The sequence below is a fragment of the Squalius cephalus genome, assembly GCF_949319135.1.
Source record: "Squalius cephalus genome assembly, chromosome: 25".
In the NCBI taxonomy this organism is placed as follows: domain Eukaryota; kingdom Metazoa; phylum Chordata; class Actinopteri; order Cypriniformes; family Leuciscidae; genus Squalius; species Squalius cephalus.
Window position 1 is genome coordinate 18,068,826 of NC_137146.1, and position 20,429 is coordinate 18,089,254.

The 20,429-nt window shown below is 38.6% G+C and overlaps 2 protein-coding genes across 2 annotated transcripts in view; one reads left to right on the forward strand and one right to left on the reverse strand.

Annotated features, from left to right (window-relative positions):
- Nucleotides 1–20,429, reverse strand: part of acad11 (acyl-CoA dehydrogenase family, member 11) — a 78,400-nt gene that overhangs the window by 25,442 nt on the left and 32,529 nt on the right. The window lies entirely within an intron of this gene.
- Nucleotides 5,455–12,640, forward strand: ackr4b (atypical chemokine receptor 4b). Its single transcript, XM_079862912.1, has 2 exons — nucleotides 5,455–5,644; nucleotides 9,983–12,640. Exon 2 carries the CDS (start codon nucleotides 9,989–9,991, stop codon nucleotides 11,132–11,134), a length of 1,146 nt encoding a protein of 381 aa, XP_079719038.1. The 5' UTR covers nucleotides 5,455–5,644; nucleotides 9,983–9,988; the 3' UTR covers nucleotides 11,135–12,640.

Consider the following 20,429-nt stretch of genomic DNA (forward strand, 5'->3'; position numbering starts at 1 on the left):
GCACCTCTGTCAAAGTACTTTGTACTTATGGTGAAAAATAAATGTAGCAAATTTGAATACTTTATTTTTATTCAACTCAAGTAAAATTAAAAGTACCACAATTTATTTATACTCAAGAAAGTAGAAAAAACTACTCAGCTCTACTCAAGTACTGTAACTACTGTAGACTAGTATTTGTAATTAGTTACTTTCCACCTCTGCAAGTCCATCAAACAACTGTGGTGAGTTGGATCAGTAAAAATATAAAAATAAAAAATAAAAACGCTGAATCATGTCATCTCCTGTTATTGTCACTTGCACTGCCTGCCACACGTATAGTATAGCTTTCTCTGTCAGTGGGGAGGGTTACACATGTGATAAATGCAGGGAGATAGTCAGGCTGACAGAAAATATTTCAGAACTAGAGACACACATCCAAACTTTAATCGAGGACAATAAGAATGCAAGGACTTTAGATACTGCTTTGGATGTGACTAGCTTAGTGAACTCTGTATGTTGTTTGGTTCCGGCTGTAGAGCCCGTGCAGCAGGGCAGCTGGGTGACTGTGAGACAGCATAGTCGCGGGACAAAACACTGCTATGAATGGCGCAGATGCGCGCTTTTGTTTACTACATGCACTTACATTAGTAAACATGCTGTTTTTACATGAAAATGTACACATTGACTAGTTTGGCTTTTCCCAAACTATATTGCTATACTGAGATGAGTGAAATCGACTGAAATATGTTGAAATAAAATGTCTTTGTATAAGCAACATATTAAACTGCAAATTAACATTTATATGCTCTATAATATAACATATAAACAATATGTTACAGACATAATATGAATGTTTAGAAAAGATTTTGTTGACCTGTTTGGATAGATTATGAAGTGTTTATTGTAAAATAGCCTACTGCCAGATCAATGAAGCTTTTTATGCTCATATGCTAAATATGGAATATAAAATATAAGATTCAAATTTTGTTCACATATTTTGTGTTTTTTGTGACCTTATTTCAGCAATTTACAATTTAGTTTTTTCAATAACCACACATAAACGTTATTTTCTCTAAAATACAAATATGTACAGTACAGGCCAAAAGTTTGGACACATTACTATTTTTAATGTTTTTGAAAGAAGTTTCTTCTGCTCATCAAGCCTGCATTTATTTGATCAAAAATACAGAAAAAAAATGTAATATTGTGATATATTATTACAATTTAAAATAATTGGTTTTCAATTTATTATACTTTAAATTATAATTTATTTCGGTGATGCAAAGCTGAATTTTCAGGATCATTACTCCAGTCTTCAGTGTCACATGTGACATCCAGTCAATCACATGATCCTTTAGAAATCATTCTAATATTCTGATTTATTATGAGTGTTGGAAACAGTTCTGCTGCCTAATATATTTGATGAATAAAAGGTTAAAAAGAACTGCATTTATTCAAAATAAAAACATTTTTTTTTTAATATAAATCTTCTTTATTATCACTTTTTATCAATTTAACACATCCTTGCTGAATAAAATTATTGATTTATTTAAAAAACAATAAAGGAAAAAAATTACTGACCCCAAATTACTGACCAGTAGTGTATATTGTTGTTATAAAAGATTTCTATCTTGAAAACATTTGCTTCTTTTTTTTTCTTTTCTTTTTTCTTTTTCTTTTTTTTATTCATCAAAGTATCCTAAAAAAGTATCACAGGTTATGAAAAAATATTAAGCAGCAGAACTGTTTCCAACTTTGATAATGAATCATCATATTAGAATGATTTCTAAAGGATCATTTGATAGACTAGAGTAATGATCCTGAAAATTCAGCTTTGCATCACCGAAATAAATGATAATTTAAAGTATAATAAATTGAAAACCATTATTTTCAATTGTAATAATATATCACAATATTACATTTTTTTCTGTATTTTTGATCAAATAAATGCAGGCTTGATGAGCAGAAGAAACTTCTTTCAAAAACATTAAAAATAGTAATGTGTCCAAACTTTTGGCCTGTACTGTACATGTTGTTCACATGTTATTGTAGCCCTGTTTGTGTCCGTACGGACCAGTACATGCTTGCCTAGTAGCAGCTGTTTCAATTGTAATTGTTCCAATGCAGTCAGGGTCATCTCCATCCTGAGAAAAGAGATCCTCTGCATGGGGGATAGTTTGCTCTTTTCCCAGCTGACCCGTAACTCCAGCTGGCTGAAGTGTCGGAGCACCAAATCCCTGTGTTTGCACAACTGCTCTTGTGACTGGGCCAGTATGAGTAAATTGTCGAGGTAGTTGAGGATGCGAACGCCGCGTTCTCTCATGGGAACAAAGGCCGCCTCCATGACTTTCGTGAAGACACGGGACAGCCCGAAAGGGGCGACAGGGACAGGGACAGCCTGAAAAGGGAGGATTTTGTACTGGTATGCCCAACCCTCGAATGCAAAGCGCAGGAACGGTTTGTGTTGAGGGAAAATCGAGACATGAAAGTACACATCCTTCAGGACAATCACTGCAAACCAATAGAGGATGGATGCATTCGAAAATGCATTTCTGGGTTAACATTTCTCCCACGGAGATTGGCTCGGCGGGTAAGCCCCCACTGTAATCCTCAGGTCACCCTGGCTATTCAACGAAGTAGCTCCTTCTGATTACCAAAAGAGGAACTAGACATAGGCATAGGCAGCCGAGTCTCGACCGCGGCACTGAGATGACTCATCCACAGTGGGTAGATGTTCCCGCAGTGGGTAGATGACTCATCCACAAATGCCACCACAGCGTGCTTTAAGCTCGTACACGTAAGGCACGGGTGGAATAACATCTTTTAAAAGACAGATACACTCTCAGGCGAGATTCCAATTCGGCAGTTCACTTCTGACGTAATGTCGAACGTGACTGAATGAAAGAGAACTACACTTACTGTAAACTAGCCCAAATACTATTTTATTCATGAACCATTCATTCAATTGTGGATGTTTCTAGAGGTCCCCAAAGGGTGGTTTTTGGAGACATTTCATGCTCAAACACTTAAGGCAAGACATTAAAGGCAAAAACATTGTTTTTTCCTGCCCTGTTCAATTTTGAGATTTCAGACTATTTGTCTTTTCATAATATGTTGTTTCAGACTAGTGGAAAGAAAACATCAAAATACTTAAGTGTTTATTTTATTTTATTTGATCTATTTTTATCTGTACATTTCAAATACAATACATACCTTTAAAGACTGTTTTCTCAAAATGAGTTTTCTCTTATGTACTGAGCCAGAAATCTCCACTTCAGTAGCACGTGCATACAACAAACTTAACAGTTTTATTTTTATTCTGAGGGATTTTACAGAGGGGTCATATATAATTTGCCTGCTTTTATTCATTTTATTCCTAAAAAATGGTGAAATGTTTTTGTTGTTGTTGTTTTTCTGGATGTTGATGGCATTTTCTGATTTATGGAGTGATAAAAGAAAATAAAAAAATCCCCTCTGTAAATTGAATTTAATATGTCAACAAAATGAAATAAGCATTTTGAAAATGACTTTATCCAATGTTCAGATTTCTGTTCTAGAAATGTATGAAAATTGGTGCATGTTTAATTAGATTTTGCTAATTTAACTAAGCTTTCCGAAAACTTGTTGTAATACAAAAATGTTTGCAATTCTTAATGTTATCAATCAACTAGGGAAGTATGGTGATATCTATTCGTTTGTTGTTGTTTTTTAGCCTATTCACGTTAACCTAGCTTAACATAGAAACACCTGTTATGATATAACCATGGGAAATTAAAACACAAGAACCCACAAACTCCCACAAGGTAAAATTTGGACACACTGACTCGTGTGCTTTTATGGGAGCGAGCATTGGACAAGACGCTGAATAGACAATTCCACACATAACAGAGGCACACCTTAGATTCTGATACACACACACACACACACACACACACACACACACACACACACACACACACACACACACACACACACACACACACACACCCTTGAAACAAACACTCAAGGTTCACGGAAAGGCAAGTGTTTTTCCTAAAGAAGAGTTAGTCACAAGCCTGCATGCATTTTTGTGTGTGGGTGTGTATGTATATGTGCTGGCAAGCAACGGCTCTTACTTTAGTAAATTGTTTGATGAAAACACAGGTTGTTTTTCAGGGTGTGATATGACAGACTTGTCCTTTCATGTCTGCAGGTTGTCCCCGTACAAGCAGCCAAACACGCGACCGTTAGCTCCATGGTGCATTCCATAAAGAACAGATTCTTCAAACAAACAAATCACGCAGGGCCTTCGGAATGCCATGCTCTCTTAAATAAAAGGATTAAGCACAGATGAGCTACTGCAAGGAATTACACCAGTCAGACAAGACCCTCTATCAAATAGTTTGTTTCACACTTCACAGCTAATATCCTCAATGAACATGGCCGTTCTTTAGAAAAATAATCACAGCAGCTACTTTCCTATGCAAACAAAGTAAATGATTGCACTCGGAAAAGAGCAGTTACAAGACTGTAAAGTTAATTACGCACAATGATTTCCTGAACCAATGCCTATAACTGGCTCGGGGAAATATGCCAGTTGGGAAAAATACCCCTAATTTATGCTCCACTGTTCTTAAAGCCCTATTTAGATTAGGGCAGCACAATGATTTATTTTTATTTTTTAAAGTGTATGCACTGTACATGAATAACAAATGCTTCTGTGATTGACCTGGTAACTTCGGAATATATATTTTATTATGGATGCACAAAAACGTGCAGCTTACCGATATAACACAAGTCTGTATGGGTGTTGCACTCAGATATTGATCTTAGAGTCAGACTATATGCTCAATGCACGGATAACATATTAATCATGAAATAAAAACTACATCTGCAAGAGCAATCTGAGTAGATAAGATGAGATAAGACTTTTGCTCAATTTATTTATTTAATATGAGCTAAAGCAACACAATTGCTGAAGATTTTATTACAAATCAATTCCATTAAATTTACTCCACTTAAATATAACTATTAAAGTTTACTTAATCCATTTTGGGACTACATGTATCATTTTTGTTGCATTAACAGAAACTTTTTATTGCTTTAACATCTCTTGCTCTGCATCAGGGGATGCAGGGGAATAAATGTTGAAATAGTGTTTTTATAATGTGTTTATTTTATGTGTAAATTCAAGTCAAGTTGATTAAAAGGAGACCACTGTCAGTGTTTAATGTTCAGTTATGTTGAAATTTAAAAGAGTTTCTGTTTTGATAATGCTTTTATAGTTATCATTGTGCTTAATTTTGTGTAACCACTTAGTTATTTTTAGTTTACCTGTAAATAAATACAATATATTTTATAATTAACTTGTATTTATTTGAGTGATATAACCCTTTCGAAAGGTACCACAGTTATATATTATAAAGTTATTATGCTATAAAAACAATATACTGGAATTTCAAGAATTCAGCTTGAAGATGATCAGGAAAATATAGCGAGGGAGTGTAACCTGCTGGAAAAGGGTGATCCTTATTTTCTCTCTCTCTCCTTCCTCTGACGCACACACAAACACACACCCGTGGCCGTCCTCTTGCCCCAGCTGCAATTATCAACTGAGTGTTTCACTTCTCTGGACTAAAGGCAGTTCTTTCCTGGACGGAGTGTGACTCAGACGCTACAAACAGAGGTAAGACACATCGCTGTAATTCACATGCAACAGTTGAATTCCAATCAAAGCTGCGGGAAGCTCAAAGTCTAAGGGTTCTGAGATGATCGCTTAGTGTCACAGCTAAACAGGGGACAATCGTGAAAGTAACTTTAGAGAATCGCCATTCAAAGTAAACACTGGTTTAAGAATACAGCAAACAAATGCCCGACAAAGTAACAACAGATGCTGAATTATGGTAATTACATTTACTATGCTTTCAAATGTCCGTATTTAGATTTATTTAGTTGGTTTTATACAAGTTTGATGTATTACTTTTGCATTTCATTTCTTTGCTGTCATGTATTAAGTCAAAGCAAAGTCCTGCTCACCAATCCTCAAAAAGGTTTATGACAGGGAAGGTAAAGTTCAAAATAAACAATGACACAGAAGAATTTAGGTTTCAGAAATACATTATAAATTTGACTCAATGAAAGATGTGTTTGCAAAGAAAGCTCTTGTTTCTGTATGCCAGTGAGAAAGAAGAATGGAATGAGGGTTTACCTGTACAGTGTTAAACTGACATGATATAAGGGTGTAACTGAGCTGCATAATAGACAGAGGTAATTCAATAAGACTACAAATTCAGCCATGGATTAATGAATAAGAAAAGTGGATCACCTTTCAGACACTGGATCACAGACACACTTATTATGCAGAAAGCCTAGGAAAAACTTCCTGCGTTAATGGTTAAACTGCAACTTTTGTAATTAAAAGATACAAGGTACTGTATACAGACATTTCATATTTCTACAAAATGGGCTGAAAAAATATCTGGGCACTTTTGCCACCCGTCAAAATGAAAGACAAATAGCATAAGGGAACTTTTATAGCAAAATATTCCACAAAAAGTTTTATTTTGTCATTTGAAAAATAACAAAGTATAATAGGCTTTAGGTATGACATCATGAAATTGAACACGTTCATGTTCAAAAATGTTGTATGGCTTACTATGTTGTTATTCATCACAATTTCAAGCACAGGAGCCAAGCCATTTCCACAAGACGGAAAAAGTATCATCCCAAACAGCGGCTTTTCTGGAACAGGCATGCGGATCATAATTAATCACTAGGATGTTTTTTGAAAAGCTTTTGATTGATATACAACATTTGGAAAGCACAGTGTGGTATATCAACTTTGTCTTTTCCTGATACTCTTCAAGTAACCAAAGCATTTTTTAGAAAAATGTATTGATTAAAATTTAATAGACAAAAAAACAAAAAAACAAAAAAAAAAACAATCTGCACTAGGTAAAGATCTTCATTTTACAGCAGGTTTGCTTATCACCCAGACACACAAAATCTGATCTGCTCTGCACCCCTATTTAAAGAGCATGTGTTTAGCAGATTGGAAGGTACACTCAGTGCTATGTGCAACTCCAGATGAGCAGATGGCAAAAGTCAAGGATTTGCAGTTTTGAAATGCAAACAACCAGCAGTATGTTTTTCTAGAACCTTCACCTGAAAGTGTTCAGGGTTAAATAAACTCTCCCTCACTCCACACAAACTATAGCAAATGTACTAAGCTTATAATACGTCCAAAGCTCAAGTGCTACAAAGCTGCCCATGGGCTTTACTTTGCATGCGCTATACTGTATATGCTGAAATAAATAACAGCACTGCAAGCTGCTCGGAATACTGTTGGCCAGCTAAAAAAGTTGCACACACGTGCAGGGAGTTTTCTGTCAAAAGTAGATGTCTCTGTGTTGAGTTGTGTATGATCTCATCGACCCTCTGGAAAACTGAATGGGAATGACGACATGGAAGAAATTAGCAGTATGGTTTTTGTTGCAGAAAAAAAATTTGGCTTGCACACTTCGCTCATTTAAAATATGTATATTTGAAGTTACACGTGGATCAAGCAAACAAAATAACACTCAAGTTAGAACGAAGCACAGATGACACACTAAATTGACAATTAAATGAAAGAAGAAATAAAAAAAGATAAAGCGTGCACAGACATCTAAAATGTAATCAGATTTGTTAGGTTGTGCAGAGTCTAACGGCATTATGCAGACTTTATTATAGACAGATGTGAGTTTTAAGGCGCTGAATCTTAAGATAATGTATAAACCCCATAATTCAGAATATTGTCACGAAAATTCGCTAAATGAAAGCTCATTGCCATGAAGACCAGTTTGTAATTCAGAAAAACACGTGACAACTTTTTTAATTAAGTAAAAAGAATCTTCACTGAAAGCAGATAAAATATATTATATTAGATCATATATTCAATAAAAATTATGAATATATAAATATATTTTCTAAAGTTACAAAACACAGTTGGAAAAACCTGTTTTAACTCTAAAAGCAATGTCCAAAACATTCAAAGTAGGGAAGGAGGAAAGCTATTATTTCATGTTTGGAGATCTTAATTGTGATTAAAAGGATGTTTAAAGCAATTCTGTCTGAAAACAAACAGACGTGAGCAATTTCATACTTCTATTTCTACTATTTATTTATTTTTCACTTAGAAGAAAAATAAGCTTTTTAGCACTAATGCAGCAAAATAAAGAGCAAAAGATGCACATTAGGGGCCCTACTTTAACGATCTAAGCGCATGGTCTAAAGTTCACTTTTAGGGCGTGTCCGAATCCACTTTGCAAAGTTTAACGACCGGAAAATGGTCGGCGCGCCAAACGCATTGTCTAATGAGTAATGGGTGTGTTTTGGGATTTACGTGCGTTAAACCAATCAGAGTCTCATCTCCCATTCCCTTTAAATGCCAGTTGCGCTCGCGCAATGACAGATTCGCTATTTACATGATGGAATTTGATAGTGGAAAGACCGAAGCCGTCTCCAGAGCGCAAACGGAACTGCTTGTGCGCGAGGTAAAAGTGCGCAAGCAGATCATCTACGGGACAAGCCGGATTCCACCATATCTTTATGTACACAATAATAATCTTTTACATTGTAATCCTTTCATTTTAAATATTTGGCATGTTTGTGTGCTGCTGTGTGTCCCTGTGTGTTTAATAAGCAGAGTGTAGTAGCGCGTTGTGGACCCGCCTATAGGCGCACGTTCCTAACGCGCTCATTTTATAATGACTTTGACCATTGACTTTACACCAGGTTTCAGTTGGTCAATGGCACAGTCTATTTCTGTTGCCTCAAAATAGCAACGCACCAACAATGTGCCAGAACACACCTCGTTTTCAGACCAGCACGCCCATGGGCACACAAATGGGCGCAAATGCATTTGCTACTTAAACAACGTGGCGCAGGACGTGAAAATGATAACTGCGTCGGACTGAACTACATCTGTACATGAACTACATCTGTACATCTATATACAGTGCTATGCACAAGTTTAGACACCCATACTAAAGTTGACTAAAAAGAGGAATAAAAAATCATCTTTTGGAAACTGAACTTAATGACTTAATTTAAAAAATTAGGAAAAATCCAACCTTTAAGGTTGGACATAAGTTTGCATAAGTTTGGACACCCCTATGTTAAATTCCCATAGAGGCAGATTTTTTATTTTTAAAGGCCAGTTACTTCATGGATCCAGGATACTATGCATCCTGATAAAGTTCCCTTGGCCTTTGGAATTAAAATAGCCCCACATCATCACATAGCCTTCACCATACCTAGAGATTGGCATGGTTTTATTTCAGTTAGCCTAATAGCTGGTTTGATTTGCATTGAGAGATGATCTTATGGAAAGTACTCCATGCCAATCTCTAGGTATGGTGAAGGCTATGTGATGATGTGGGGCTATTTTAATTCCAAAGGCCAAGGGAACTTTATCAGGATGCATAGTATCCTGGATCCATGAAGTAACTGGCCTTTAAAAATAAAAATCTGCCTGGCTCTATGGGAATTTAACATAGGGGTGTCCAAACTTATGCACCCTGTATTTTAAGGAAGAACATTTATTTATTTATGATACATTATTCATTCACAAAGAAAATTGGTGTCCTTAAAGGTTGGATTTTTCCTAATTTTTTAAATTAAGGCATTAAGTTCAATTTCCAAAAGATGATTTTTTATTCCTCTTTTTAGTCAACTTTAGCATGGGTGTCTAAACTTATGCATAGCACTGTATTTAATATTGTAAGAAAATTTCAGACTCAGTAAGACAGTAAAGTGTTTGTCATATCATATTGTATCGTGAAGGTACACTGTAAAAAAATATTTTAAGCTGTAAATAAAGATTATTTCAGACATTCTACTTAAAAATTTGTAAGTGAAAATTGTATCAAAGTAAATCCTACACCAAATGTTTTCACATTTTCTCTGAGTGTATAAAGAACTAAATGAAATCTAGCACCATCAGCAATGTTTACATTTGTCCTCTCTCTCTCTCTCTCTCTAGATCAAGATGGAAGACCTTTTTGATAATGAACATGACTACAATTACCATGACCATAACAACAGTTCTAACCACAGTGACTATGACACGGATTATGAAATGCATACAGTTTGTGACAAAAAAGAGGTCCGGTCTTTTGCTGGGGTTTTTTTGCCAGTTGTCTACACACTAGCATTGATTCTGGGCCTGGCCGGAAATTCCCTGGTCGTTTTCGTTTACCTTTCCCACAAGCGCTTACGGACCCTGACAGATGTCTTTATCCTCAACCTGGCCTTCGCAGACCTCCTCCTGCTCCTCACGCTGCCCTTCTGGGCAGCAGATGCAGTGAACGGCTGGGAGATTGGTATAGCCGCCTGTAAGATCACCTCCGCCCTCTATTCCACCAACTTCAGCTGCAGCATGCTGCTGCTAGCCTGCATTAGCATAGACCGCTATCGTGCCCTAACCAGAGGCTCCACCGCAACCCATGCCCCAACCAGGAACAACGGCCGAAGGCAGAGGATGATCATGTGCCTACTGGTTTGGGGGCTCGCCATTGTCATGGGATTGCCAGATATGGTGTTCTACACAGTGACGAACTCCAGCGGCCGTAATGTATGCCGGGCGGTATACCCGCAAAGCATGGCACGGGCGGCTAAGGCAACTATGGAAATTCTGGAAGTGTCTCTGAGTTTTCTTCTGCCTTTCCTTGTGATGATGTTCTGCTATTGCAGGGTGGGAGTAGCATTGAGTAAGGCCGCTACAGCGGGGGTACGCGGCGGGAGAAGATGGCGAGCGTTTCGGGTGTTAATAGCGGTAGTAGGGGTGTTTCTATTGACTCAGCTCCCGTATAATCTGGTAAAACTGGTCAGAGCCCTGGATGTGATCTACATTTTAGTGGAGGAATGTGAGCTGAGCAAAAACCTGGACCGGACCAGTCAAATTACTGAGAGTCTGGCCCTCACGCATTGCTGCCTGAATCCCGTGCTCTACGTCTTTATCGGATCGTCCTTTAAAATGCATGTTCTGAAGCTCGTCAAACGCTGTAGCCAGACAGGCAGAGGGTATCGGCATGGCAACGAGCAGCCCACTGTCGAGATCTCCCTTAAGTCAGGCACACAAGTCCACACTCACTCTTTGTCGGAAAATGAAGACACGAGTACGTTCACCATATGACATGGCAATAACTATGAGGACTGACAACTATATACCAGGACTTTATATCTAAATGTAAAGGTGTTTAAGTAACTTTGACAATAACAGTAATGTACAATGTTCATTAAGTCCAAAGTATAGTTCAGTTTTGTCTTAGTACAGTTTTATACTCCATTTAACACAGGAACACAGGGCCTCGACAGATGCACACTAACAAAATTATGTCAGATAAAAATGTTGTTGTATTAGTTTAAACCAGAATTGCAAGTATCTCTTAACCCCCTCATACAAGCACTCATCTATTGTTATTGTTGCTGCCATGTCCGTTACTTTCTTGATGGTAAAACAAAAGTCCGGGCTGTGTTGTCACATTGTAGACAAAATAATCAGTGCAAAGGAATTCAAGGCACATGTGCAAGCTTGAGCATACAGAGTATGTGCATTTAGAAAAATAAAGCTGGGTGTGCACAGAATGCACATACTATGCTGATGATAAAATTTACGACATGTGCACTGTACGCATTCCCTAACATACAAGTAAAAATCTAAGTCAGGTCACCTTTAAGTATATAGCACTTTATACAATACAAATTGTTTCAAATACATTTTTGCAGTGATAACAGGAAAATTATTCAATGATACAAAGAGTTAATTTTGGCTGTACATGTAGCAGCTCTAAAAGAAAATAGTGTCATTGTTCAGCTGAAGTCAGTTAAGTCTTGATTCAGTTCCATTGTAAAGATCATCAATTAATAAATTAGTTCATTTAATCTATAAAGCAATCCTGCAGAAAAACAGAAATAACGTCATCCAGCTCAGTTCAGTTCTCATCCAATAGTGTCAGTGCAGTCAAATCAATAACATTGTTGAATTATTAAGTGTCCCCAACTAAACAAGCGACAGTGGCAAGGAACCCAAACTCCATCAGGTGACAGAACGGTGAAAAAAAACCTTAAGAGAAACCAGAGTCAGCTCTCCTCTGGCCAACGAACGAACACATTGTGATTATGATTCAAGCTACATCACAAGTCAGAAATAAGATTGTGGATCAGCAGCATTCAAATATTTAATTCAGTCCTTTTGCTTGAAAATCAAATTCATCACGGCAGTATGGAGACGAGGCTGGTCATATGTCTGTGCAGTGGATTTGTCTGGTTTCTTTCAGATCAAATCATGTTGTTCATCAGTAATCTTGCATGGAATCTGTGCCTAAAAAAATCCACAGAACCTGTCGTTAACTAGCCTTGTGTGTTTATTAAATATTTTGGTTACTAATGGTCTCTGCTAACAAAAATAGTGTTCTTTATTCAGTTTGAGTTAATTATATTCCACAGAATTCCCACATCAGTGCAGAAAATGGGAAAAACAGTGCACAGATTCCATGTTGGGAACATTTATCAGTTATTATATTGACTACTTGTAGAAAGTGTATAGTGAACTCAGGGATCTTGTGTAGAAAAGATACCCTGTTTCCAAGACGTTACGTATTTGTATATTTTTAAATTAAAGCATACTTTATACACTTGGAGTTTTGCCGTTATATGCTGATTTTGAATTACGTATGTGATTTCATAAGTTTGTACAAAAACAAGTACAAGTCACATGTACAGAAGATTATGTTTTATGAACAAGATAGAAGCCACAGCATCTGATTCTGGTTGTAAGTGTGTGGCTTTGATTGCGAGTATGCGAATTAATGGGGAGGTTATTATGACAGCGCAGATGATATGTGGAAAGCAGACAGGAAAAAGAGGTCCAAAACAATAAAAGTGGTCAACCATAATTTTATTTAAATGGGGGAAGAAATAACTATTAAAAAAAGTAAAAGCCCCAGAGAGAGGCATGGAGAGAGAAACTACAGAGTTTTTGGGCTTAATGAGCAAGATTTTAGACATAAACAGCCATATGTTTTACTTTTATGAATTATTAATGTCTGGTGCTCTGAAGAGTCCAGCCTTTAAGTTCATCCTCTTAAGATAACTGAAAGTTGGCGTTATTTAACAAAACTGTTGATTTAAATGAGGGCACTTAGATAATACAGTTAAAGCTACACTTTATTGAAAATAGGAATACTTCCACTGCAACAGAATATTTTTTCTTTTTTTTACAGCAGGTCATTTTATCCATCGGGAATTGACTAGATCATGACAAGTGCAGTTTCATGCCACAAGTAGGGCAAGTGGTTGAAAGGGCTGAAAAGGAAGGAATAATGACATAAGCCAAAAAAGTAAAGGAATTTAGGAGACAGTTAATCTAACATGCACAAAAAACATGAACATGAATTAAGAAAGTAAAGTAACATATTAGGAAAGTCAATTTTGATTTCATGTCGACTTTAAAATGGAAATATACTCAGACACTGGTCATGCTGCGCAGCAGAAGAATGATTTAACAGGTTATCTAAGGCGCAGATGGTGAGAAACTGGAAAAGTCAGTTCATTGGAAAAAGACGAGATAAAAAACAAAGAATATCATGTAGGCCAGATAGATGGAAAATTGTCAAAAATCTAAAGACAAATCAAGTGATTCAGACCCAAATCAGGTGCCAATAACAATAATTAAGGATTTGTCATGCAGACCACATAAACAAACACATATTCAACCTCACAGCTCTAGATATTGTAGTATTCATCATGATAAATATTTACATGTGTGGGTGTCTATGTTTGCACCAAACATAGGGTGTCTCGTTCCACCAAAGCAAATGTCAATTGTGTTTGTGCGTGCTTTACAGTGTCAGTACATTTATAGCATGCTCAGAAGCTGTTACTCACTATAATGACAGTGTTTACTACAAATGACTAGATTTCTCTGTTTGTGAGTTCAGATGCAAGCATGGCCTGAATGTGACACCCTGTACGGGATGTAATGACACATAAAGCGGTTGCACAAAGTGTCATTGTTTTGTTCAGAAACCCTTTTCAACTTTTAATTTGACAATTTTAAGAAAATCCAGCATTTCAACTTGAAACATTAAAGGGGTAGAACTATTTTTTATTATTATTGTATACTGTTCTCTGAGGTCCACTTGTAATGTTAACAATATTTTTACATAAAAAAATAAAAAATAAAAAAATAAAAAAAAGAAAAAGGAAAAAAAAAACATAAGAGCTGTGTTGTGGCTGGTATGCACCTGGATCTGGATGAAAAGAGAAAATTAAGATTTTTTTGGTTTAAAATTAAGATATTAAGATTACGATTCTCTCATGGTTCTGAAGACAACTAAACAAAATAACCTGTAATTTACCGAGGTTCTGACAAAGTGTCAATTGCTACAGTCTATTTTAAAAATATTTAATTCATCTTAAGAATTTTTTTTAACTTGTTTCATTATTGGGTAAATCAGCAATTTTGAACAAATCTCTTGTATTATTCAATGACAAAAACATGTTTTAACAGTCACCAGTTGCCACCTACTGGTGTAATGATGTAATGATACAATCGTTATTTAAAGCTGCATTCCGTAACTTTTTTGGGTTAAAAATGATCCAAAAGAAATTTTTGAGCAAGTACATAACCAGCCAGTGTTCAAAACTATCTGCTTGCCTTAGCTCTATTAAAAAAAAAACGGTAAGCTTGTAATAATGTTTTTAATTCCAAGGGTACTGGTGGATTTCTGCGGGATATTTGAGCATGTCTTTGCGTCATTACATCACATGTGTACACATAAAGAAGGTGTCTTGGCTAGAAGGCTATATTGCGTGTGAGGATGGTGGAGGTGAAGATTTATAGTGCTTTTCTCACAGCACTTGATATAATTAAACTTAGAAATTTGATGGCTGATCCAGAAAGGTTCAAACGACAATCACCAGTGACAACTGGAGATTTACCCATTGTAAAATGCAAGTGAGTGGCTCCAGAAAAAAAGAGACTGCAACCAGGCCCATTTTGAAAACAAGGATAATATCGGAAGGTCATTAAATGTAGTCACGCAATGCTGATGTTGTTAACATTAACAATTTGTTAAAGTATAATTTGCATGGTTTGACGTGATATGATAAGCGATCGTTAGATTTGATCAACGCGATTTGCTTTTTCTCCCTTAGTTGGTCAGAACAAGAGTGGATGTTACTTGTTCAGATTATATTTTCTGGTGAAAATTCTTATGTTGGTCATACTTCCAAAAAGTACAATCTGTGATTCCGAATGACAGTATCCACACCAGTGCGGTAACTGACAGCCGCACATTCTCCTCAATACATTGGATTCAGAGACATTGAGCCGAGGCACAACCCACATAAAGTTGATAAATCCGCGAATACCTACAATTGCTAATTTCGAACAGAGATGGCGACAAAGAGGAAAAACTACGGACTGCAGCTTTAAAGCAGAACTCGGCAACTCTAGCGAACTCTAGTCACTTCTTCGCTGATTTTCGCTTTTGTTGTCGCATGTTTTCCCTACAGCTGTGGGGCGTATATTTCACAACACTCACTGTCGTAATAAAACTCACTTGCGGCGGCCTCCACCCCCTCTATACCGCTGCTCATGTGCGTTTGTTATGATCGGAGCAAGCCAACTGTATCGTGTGGAGCTATGTCTACCGAGGTGGGTAATACATCATACATGCGTGTGTGTTTATGTCGAATTGCCGTAAAGCAATTCGTGTTTCGCGCTCGCTCTCGTTCTCGCTTCTCACGAGACTTCCAATTTCTATCTTGCCGGGACGGTAGTCCCCAAGTTGCAAGGTTGGTTTTCCGCCTGGGAACGCTGGGGGGAGCGGGGAAAGTTACCAATATCACCAGAACAGGTTGTTTAACCATCCAAATGATTTCTAGACAGTTTTATTAAGTTTAAAAAGTTACCAAGTTCTGCTTTAAAGCGTCATAGACATCAGTGTTAATATCAGAACTAGAAACGTTTATCCCAGTACTTCTTTGATCATTTGAATTATTGTAAAAGAAATGATGATACTGTGTGGTGGAAAAGACTTGTTTGTGAAGCTATTTTATACCTAGAAAACTGCTCTCTCTGGCTCAGCGGCAGCACGAATGCAGATTTAAATGTTCTGCTGTGATCATTCTTGTCAAAAGTTTAATAGACATAGCCAAATCATTGTCATTTAGGAATAAGATTATGTGAATGTTTGAATTGAGATTGTGATCTTTTAACAATTAATTGTGTAGCTCTAAAACATCATAATTTAGAAGTAATAGGCTATTTTCTATCCTGTTTTGACCCTCTCTTTTAGGCGTGTTAGATTCAAGACTTGGAAGCAGGGGCGTTGGACAGGGAACTAAGTACTAAGAACTAAGTAACAGGGGCCCTCAGGGAGGGGGGCCCACAAAGATATATTGATAATCCATAAAATTATTATGACAAAATTACAGTTATAATAACATGCTATCAGTAAGAATAACACATTTCAAGAGTCAGTTTTTACTCTGTAAATATTAGAAATGTTCTTTACATGTCTTGCGTATGCCCTCCTATGTTAGCGATCCCCCCTATCAAAAGGGAACGTGGTTTGGTGATGTACCAGAGAGAGATGGAAAGAAAGCTGCAGGAGGGCAGACAACTTCTAGTTATTTACTTTGGAAGAATTGTGAGCCTTGTGAGAGAAGCGTAACTGTTCTTATCCCTTTGCCTCATAGTAGTGTTGTCAAATCGAATTTCTAAGCACTTTTGTAAGAAGGACAACGTGACTGGGATTGAGCAATTTGCTTCCTTCCTCGAGCTGCACCAGCTCTCAAAAACTTTCCATTTATGCTCTTAAAGGTGCCTTGTAAAAGGTGTTCTTGCTTCAGTATTGGTATTCAGCACGCTGTGAGGCAGTGTATCTAACGCCGACGGGTTCCGCTGAGTGGCAATTTGTGCAGATTACATAATTTTGGATTGGGATGCCAGATAAAGCCCTTTGCTTGAGAGAGGAGATCCTTCCTCAGCGGGATAGACGAGGTTGGATGTGAATATGACAGTGACAAGCCGTTGTAGCATTTGTACACTTGAGCATGGAGTGCATACTATCCGAGTACTCTTGTACAAAAGACAAAGTGATTGACGAGGCAATTCTGAAATTCAGAATTTAGAAATCGCTTGTGATGAGGGGCTATCTGAATATGAGAGTAGACATTTCAGGTCTACTGATATAATCCAGTCCCTTGGCCAATATGAGAGTGAGGAAGAGCTGGAGGAGGAGTTCTGATATTGATGCACTTTGTGTGTGAATATATACACAAATACTGACTTCCGCACAGCGGAACAGTCACAACACAAAGGCCACTATTGTTCTCGTAGACCACCACGAGCAGGGGGAGAAGTGAGAGATAAAAGAGACCAGAGAACAGACAGTGTTGCTGTCGCCGTCATGAGTGGACGGGAGCAAAGCGGTGGTAGTAGCAGGGCCATTGCTTTCGTCATAGCAGTGCTGAGCTACCGGACAGTTGAACACCATGGGTTGATGAAAGCATAGTGGTGGCACTTTCACAGAGCAGGGGGCCTGCGGGACCTGTGCCAGCATATGAACCCCTTGCTACCTATAGACTAAACACGTAATACGCATATGCACGCCATCGGCATTTTCAAATATTCGCATTTTTGAAGTTTGCGCGGAGATGAAAAAAAAAAGATGGAAATGTTTTTTTTTTTTTTTTATTCAACGCCTGCACCTTGGAACCTATTCCAAGGTGAACCTATTTGCGTTCTCGAGCTGCCAGGCACTGTTGTCGTGCGAATGAGCAGGTCGGAGCCATAAAGGGTTTTCTGTTAGAACGGTGTCGTGTAAGCGGCCCCTAAGTTAATAACTAATGATCTTTGCAACAGAAGTGAATCAATCAAAACTAACTTTAGCTGGACAATAACTTTATTCTAGAGTTGCTGTAAAGCCAAAACAATCTGTTACTTTAATTTCCTATTATCACTGTATCACTGCTTTGAAACAATCTATATTGTTAAAAGCGCTATATAAATTAATTAAGGTGACTTGACTTGACTTGACTGTAATCTTCACGGTCAGCTTATAGCTCCACGACAATGAGAGAAGCATCAGAAGCCAGATTTGTCTCTTGAAGAGTTGAGAGTTGAGGTGGGGAGTCCTCACGCTCATGGTTTGTTGTACATAAATCATAAAATTGTCATTAGGAAAATATATGGGAATAAATTTGAATACAAATTATTTGTTATTGTTCAGCAGTGTATTTGATTTCTTAGACATTTACACTTGACATGTCTGTTCCCCTCACTTCTGAAATGATGGCTACAACCCTTGGTTGTGTGCCCGGGGCCAATTATTTGGCAAATGCCCAGTGAAATGATTGGGTAACAGTTTTACAAATTAGAATAATTTTCAATGTCTCTGCCGTTACACGTGTGGAACTGTTTTGAAAACTTTCCGATGCTGAAAAATGGCAACCGGTGAAATTCAGCCATACATGTTTGAGCCAGAATTTGATACCAAATCAAAAGAACCCATCGAATGCACCTAAAATACCAAGGATCCTCCAGACTGTGGTAATTATTCATCTTTATTTAAATTTATTAAATTTTAATACATTTCAATTTAATTAGTTATTACATTATATTAGTGCTTAAAAGAAGACGATACGAAAGGTGTTTCTCTCATTACATATAGTGTCACGGTTGGTAAATTCACTGTGTCCTTCTTGTCTCGTGTCACTGTTGTTTACATGTGTGTGGGTGTGCGCGAGTGGGCGTTTCCACTCGCGCTCAGTTATCAGCGCTCCAGCTGATTCACATCATCTCATCACCATCACACAGCTGCAACTCATTCGCGATCCATATATATACTCACTCCCTATCTCCTCTCATTGTCAGATCGTTGTTTGATGTCCGTGTCTGAGATCCCGCGTTACGTGTTGGTGTTCCTGTTTCGTGTTCCTGCCTGTTCCTGCCTGTTCATTGTTTCACCGCTCACGAAATCACCTGGATCACTTCTTCAACCGGACATTTCATCACTTCTTCTGCACTGACCATCTAGTCCCTGCGTTGCCAGTTGCTGTGTGTGCTGGACTGTTTGTTTGTATGTTTGAAGATTATTTTTGTGCTTCAATTACATTAAAATCTGAGTTTCTTGCATCTTGCTTCCATCATCCTTTACCATGACAGAACGATCTGACCGTTCCATGGAAGCAACAAGAGCTCCAGCATCCATGGAGGAATTTGTGGGAAGCAGCATTCAACGGATGGACCAACAAGAGAAAAACCTCAATGATACGGCGAGGGCAGTTCAGGCACTGGTAACGCAGGTGTCCGAGCTCACCCAGCAAGTACAACTGTTGCGAGGTCCCGCTGCGCCCCCCACACCAGCCGCTCCTCCCACACCACCAGATCGCGCCTCCCAGTCAGAACCCCGTCTGCCGGTTCCGGAGGCTTATGGAGGTGAGCCTAACTTTTGTAGGGCATTTCTGACCCGTTGTTCTATGCACTTTGCTCTACAATCCCGCACTTTTGCCACGGAGGCTGCACGAGTGGCATTTGTTCTCACCCTGCTGACTGGGAGGGCAGCGCTATGGGGGACGGCGGTGTGGGAGAACTCTGATCCATGCTGCGAGTCGTTCCAGGCACTCTCCGCCGAAATGCGGAGAGTATTTGATCGGGCCAACACCGGACGAGAAGCGGCCCGCGTTCTGGCCGAATTAAAGCAAGGCGAACGATCGGTATCTGAATACTCCATTGAATTTAGAACACTGGCGGTAGAGTGCCAATGGAACGACGAGGCGCAGTGGGACATGTTCCTGCATGGGTTGGCCGACCGCATTCAACGTGAGATCTACGCCCTGGACCTCCCGGCGGATTTCAACGGACTCGTGGAGCTGGCTCTTAGAGTGGATGCACGTCTATCCCGGATGGAGCGACGCATTCCACCCAATCGCCATCCGGGGTTAACAGAGAGCCAGCGGTCCAGCGGCGGAGATGCGGTCGGTCACATCTACGATCCCGAGCCCATGCAGGTGGGGCGAGCTCGGCTTTCCCGGGAGGAGAAGGAAAGGCGGAGATCCCAGGGACTTTGTTTGTATTGTGGAGCCGCGGGACATTTTGCCTCTCACTGCCCGGTAAAAGGGCAAGCCCGACAGTAAGTATGAGGCTACTGTCGGGTGGGATCTCTGCCAAAAAGACCTCATCTACATCGACTCTCCTCCCGGTTAGACTACGATGGTCTATTCACGAGCACGACTGTCAAGCACTGGTGGACTCGGGAGCCGAAGGTAACTTCATGGACCACTCACTAGCACTCAAGTTACAGATTCCACTCCAACTACTCACCCACAAGATTGAGGTCCATGCACTCAATGGTCAAGATCTACCTCACATTTCACACGACACCGGACCAGTCACGCTCATCACTTCTGGTAATCAC